General features: G+C 35.6%; 1 protein-coding gene across 1 annotated transcript in view; it reads left to right on the plus strand.

Moving 5' to 3' along the window:
• Positions 1–4,962, plus strand: part of Hcrtr2 (hypocretin receptor 2) — an 86,758-nt gene extending 81,796 nt beyond the window's left edge. The window contains exons 7-8 of the mRNA XM_075965220.1: positions 296–518; positions 2,878–4,962. Coding sequence (XP_075821335.1) covers positions 296–518; positions 2,878–2,932 — 278 coding nt within the window. The 3' untranslated portion in view covers positions 2,933–4,962. The remainder of the gene's footprint in view (positions 1–295; positions 519–2,877) is intronic.
• Positions 4,963–6,000: the final 1,038 nt, after the last annotated feature.

A 6,000-nucleotide genomic window follows, 5' to 3' on the forward strand; every position in this document is an offset into this window, starting at 1 on the left:
CTTATACACAATGTAGATAGACTTCATTGCTTTTGAAACAATCAAGTGCCTTACAGGCTTAAAAACTAACGAGAAACACAAGGGTTTTGACTTTAAAGAAAGAAAACAAACGCCAAGTATTATAGGAAAATACTTCATCTTTTAATTTCCTTTCTCTATTTCCTTTATTGATACAAAATACTCCACCTCACAGTTAGTGTGGCTCAAGGGAACGACTCATTTGTACCCTGCGCACTCAGTGTTGAGAGCTGTTGATACATAACTCACTCTCCTTTCATTCTCTCTGGTCTGCCAGGAAAATTTCGAGAGGAATTTAAAGCTGCCTTTTCTTGTTGTCTGGGGGTTCATCATCGCCAAGGAGATCGGCTCGCAAGGGGACGGACAAGCACAGAGAGCAGGAAGTCCCTGACCACGCAGATCAGCAACTTTGATAACGTATCAAAACTCTCAGAGCACGTGGTGCTTACCAGCATAAGCACACTCCCAGCAGCCAACGGGGCAGGACCGCTTCAAAACTGGTAGAATATTTATTGCTATGCTGAGGACAGCCGACACAAACTATTCTTTTATACAGACTCTATGAACGGAAGTTTTAGTATCCAGTTGATCTAAACCTAAAATTATTTGTCAATTCATTTTTTTTAATCAATCACTCTTTGGAAATAACCAAATTTGAAATACTTCCTGAACCATTTACTCGAACATGTTATACCTTTAAACTGCAGTTGGATATATTTTAGGCTATTTCTTCTTAGTTTTTCGAACTGAAGTTTGTGGCAATTAAGGGTTTAAACATTTCTAATTCTTTTTATAACTCCTTGTTATTTTAATTCCACAACTCAAAATGGTTGCTAAAAAATCACAGAAAATCAATCATTTTCTTTCGACTAATAAAATAAGTAACAATTATTAACTAAGTTAACAACAGACATATGTTAATTGACTTAATATTTTTTAAAAAATTCACAAAACTATCATTACAATGTGCTAACTGGGAGACTATGTCTAAATAGAATAGAATACAATTTGTATATATTCAAAGTCTATCGTTGAGAATCACATGACATATATACTATTAAGCTTAATTTGCCACTAATTTTATTTTTCATCTACTAAATGTTCTCAGGTTTATAACTTGACAATAGCTAAGATCTCTGTGTTTGTGTGTGTGTGTGTGTGTGTGTGTGTGTGTGCAATACAGAATCAAAATGACTGTATTAAAGTAAAAAAATTTTCAGCAGCAGCAACTACTAATACATACTCATTTTCATCTCTGGGAAGGAGTTAACATTTAAATTAAGAGCTAAAAATAAGGTTATTGTATTCTTCAAATTAGGGAGATAGAGTTAGTCAGCCTGGCAGGAGAAAGGATATGAAGGCATGGTAGTGAACTTAGGAAGTGCGGGAAGGGAAGCTGCAGGCAGCGTTTGAGAAGGTCTGGGACAGGGCTTCATAGCTGAGTCTTTAGCGGCTTGCACTAGGCTAGGATTTGGTCCCCATCACTGAAAACAAGCAACAGCAAATAAATGATACAAGGCTTGTTGTGGTCTAGTGAGGAAGAAATGCTGAGGATTCTCAGGCCTGGCAGATTAGTCACACAACCAAAGACAGTGGTCCCCACCACACACTGGCAGTACTGTTACAACCCCCAGTCCATCCCCATTTAGTTATACTACATTCTCTGTGTTAGTAATTTTAGCATGCCTGAGGCTAAGAGATGGGAAGTTAGGAAAATAGAAGGCTGGCTACTAACTCATTCACAAATAAAAAGCATAGAGTATATTTTGTATAAATGTATGTCAGGTAATTGAAATGATAAATTTTTTTCAGATTTCTTCTCTGTAAAATTCTTCCGATGCAAGTTTTCATTTCTAAATTAAGAGTTTATAAGTATACTCCATCTCATACTGAACAGTAGACATTCGGATTATATCAAAACAGGATGTATTTAATATTTAAGAGAGATTTTATTTGAAAATAATTACATTGTAAGGTTGCCTTTGCCAACTCTTCATTCTCAGAGAAAAACAATACAACAAAATTATCCATACTTTCTTTTCAAAAGTTGAAGATTTTGTTACCATGTGCCTTTTAGTACTCTAAGCCAGGACTACCCTCATATATGAGGTTTATCAAAACTATATGGCTGAGTATTGGGATGTTCTCTGTCTATGAAAATGATTATTTTCAGTGTCTCCTTTCTCCCCTTTGAGAGCTTTGTCTACCATATACTACATGAAAGGAGAGCTGTAGTTTTATGATTGTGGTGACATTTAGCACTTTAAGATTTGAAGATAACTTCAAATCCTCTGGGTAATAAGCCTTAATAGCCTTGCAGCTCAATAAAGATGATATATTGATTTTATCCAATATAATTGAGCTTCATTAAGGCTAAGCTGTTAGACAGTATTAGATCCTAAGATGCCAGTTCTTGTTATATAAATGAGAGGAGAGGTCTTGAGAGGGCAAGGGGTGGAGAAGGATGAAAAAATAGGGAATGGGAGGGAAGAGAGAGAGAGAGAGAGAGAGAGAGAGAGAGAGAGAGAGAGAGAGAGAGCAATAGGGGAGTAGAGAAAAGAAGTGGTATTGGTATGGTCAATCAAAAGTCAGAATTTTTTTGTTCTAAATTAGTGATTCTTAATGCGGTGTGGTCCCTGGACCATCAACGCCTGCAGTCCCCAGGAACTAAGATTAAACATATATCCCAAACTTACTGAACCTGAATGAATGCCTTGGGCTTGATATCCAAAAGTGTACTTGCTTACAAATTCTACGGGTGATTATGATGCACTTTAGCCTTGAGAACTACTGCTCTAAATGGTGTCTCCGTTCGCCCATCTTATTAGCCCGTGTGAAATAAAGTCTTTTACTGCACAGGTATCTACAGCAGGGAGTACCATCTTCACTACTATCGACCTGGCTGGAGGTCTGAGAGAAGAGGCTGAATGTCCATGTGGAGTCTCACCCACGTCATCTCAAAGAGATAATGGTTTACAAAAACAGTTGCCACTGTGTTCTTAGTGTGATGTTAAAGAAGATGGATTTTAAGGCACTTGTGCGCTTTATAAGGGACCTGGATGACTGGAGATTTTATTAAAAGTTCTCAGCTACCGATTTTATTTACTAAAGTTTCTGTTTTATGGAAGCAGCTCATTTTCAGGAATAACTATTGCCTGGAAGAAAACTGTTGAATAAAACTGATATATAAATGAAACTCTGGGAATGGAATCATGAAGTATGTACATATTTCTCAACATTAGGGCCCATGAATCCTGAGTGATTTGAATTAATATGGTGACCTTTGTAGGACAAATGGTTTAAAAAAAAAGTAGGCCCCAAAACATAGCAGTGTTATTGGGGTGCTTAACTACTTACCTCATTGTGTGCTACTGGCACAGATGAGGGAATTTATAGGAACAGTTTATTTTGGAGCTCAGTTATGCTGAACATTGGACATTTATCTGCCTTTATTTCTATTGTATTTCAAACCTTCAATGTGAGATGTTAATGTCATTAATTTTGTCACTAATAAGGATGGTGTAATAATTTTATCAAATATATTTGAGATTAATGATTTATGAATTTTTATTATATCATAAAACCTTGATATTTGAGTTTATTCATTTGGGGCTAAATATCATCCCAAGTTTGTGAGGAAAAAAAAATGTGATTCCTAAATTTTCCACAATGTGGAATTAAGTAGCTATAAATTATTGATAAGTTTAGTGCAAAAGTGTTAGGCCCAGTAATACTCAGTTTCACCCCAATGCACATTGATTCAGGAAGAATAGCAACTATGTTCATAAGTGACCATATGAATGTGTCTAGAGATGTTACTAACCATAACTGAAATGAGGGCTATTAGCACTTTGATACAATGTAACAATATCAGGTTTGCATTAGCGATGAATCAAACAAGCATCAACTCCATCTCAAAATACATAGATAGTCCTTATGATTAGAGACATTTCAACAGAATTCAATTTTCAACAGGTAACTCTTCTACTTCGTGTCACAACCAAAAGCATAAATTCCATTAGGTTATTTTCAAATAGTTTTCTCATTGCGTGACACAAAAAAATGGGATTTAGGGGCATCATTATATAAGTATGAAAGTAGTAATTTACAACCCATTCTATTCCTTTATGCACATCATAAAATGATAAGAACGTGAAAAGCACTGTTAGTTCTCCCAGTTCAAAGGGAATGTTTTCCCTACAGTTTTCTGCTATTGAAAAGGGGAACAATAAGACTTCCCAACTTGCCACGTATTTCTTCTATTCTTTTAAATTTTCTTTATAGACTTTGGAGTTAGAAAAATCTAGGTTTTTCATGAAATGTGTTTCTGTTATTGTATCCATGTATGAATCAGCATGTCAGTTGTTCAACAAGTATACATTTAAAGTCCTTTATGCCTGATTGTACTGTGTTTTCATAAATATCTTTCTTATTCAAACAATGTGACTGTATGTCTCCCATTGTGAAAGTCCAATTGTGTAGTTTTTAAGTAAAATATTGCTGAGAAGTCCATAATCACATCTACATTGTCCTGCTGTACTATGTGAAAAATTACGTTGTTGTTCAATACATAAATTGGATATTTGCTCATAATTATTGTCAACTCTTTGCAGGTAAGGATTGAATTAACCCTGATGTTGTACTTGATGACCAAAATATTTTTCCAATAAGTTTATATAACCAGGGATAATTATGATATAAAGGATTTTTAATATTGTTTCTAAGAAGGAGGTACTATAATAAAGGCTAATATTAAACACGCAAATATTTCATAAAAGCTATATAAAGCCACACACTTATAGAACTAAAAATTGAAGCTTTTATCTGAGTCAGAATTTTCCTGTGTTTGTGACTTAGAATATTGACCCCCTTAATTTTCAGATTACTATCACAGCCTGCAAATGCATGAGTTAATATTCAGTAGGTAATTAAACTTTTAAACTAGACCTCTAGTTGGCTCTTCTTTTACCCAGTTGATTCTCACAACTTCAGGATCCAGTGCAGATGGTTTAAATTTATAAAATTCATTCCTCTTCAGAACATTTTATACTAACCTTTGTGAAAACTTAAAATGATCAAGGTAATCATTTGACTCATACGGAAGGAAGTATGATAGAAACAGCATGTGACTTCCCTGGAGGAAGAAAGCTATTTTGAAATGAGGTTCCAAGAGGAATGAGTAAGAATATTGTGGGCTAATCCACAGTCACACCCTAGACACCAGCTCTGAAGAGAGGGAAGAGCATCTGGCCTTCCATTCAAGCCAATGGCCATGTACCAGGAGTGACAGAGAAATTGTGCAGGGGTTCTCCGGTCTTGTCCCCTTCACCTGATTCTGCTTCTCTCCAAGACCACCCTCGTTCTGCACTCCACGGCCCCAGATCTACTCACCACCCTAAAATCCAACTCCATTACGCTCTCCTTGTCTCCTGAAGTGAACAATGAACAAATTTCAGAAAAATATGAATCAAAGCCCCTAGGAAATGAACATGGAAGTGCTAGAGTCTCCGTGGTAGGATGTACAGGTCTCTGTGCATATACTCAGGAAAAGAATAACAATGTCCTGTGTTCGTTCTATTTTTAGCAATTTGAGGAATCTTCCTACCAATTTCTCCACTGGTGGCATCAGTTTATATTCCCATCAGGAGAGAGAGTTACTGTTACCCTACATTCTTGCTAATATTTGCTGTTTGTTTTCTTGATGGAAATTCTGATGGCGAGATATCGACTATCAAAGTGGTTTTCATCTGCATTTCCTTCTTGACTAATGATATTGAACACTTTTTCAAATATCTGTTGGTCATTTGTGTTTCTTCTTTTGAGAACTGGAGGATGTTAGTGTTCACTTAGTGTTCAATTTTTGCATATATATATACATATATATGTGTGTATATACATTTATATACAGATGATATCATATATATGTACACATATCTATGTCTATTCCCTGTCTAATGTATAATTGAGAGACATTTTCTCCCA

The sequence above is a fragment of the Microtus pennsylvanicus genome, chromosome 3 (assembly GCF_037038515.1).
Source record: "Microtus pennsylvanicus isolate mMicPen1 chromosome 3, mMicPen1.hap1, whole genome shotgun sequence".
Lineage (NCBI taxonomy): Eukaryota > Metazoa > Chordata > Mammalia > Rodentia > Cricetidae > Microtus > Microtus pennsylvanicus.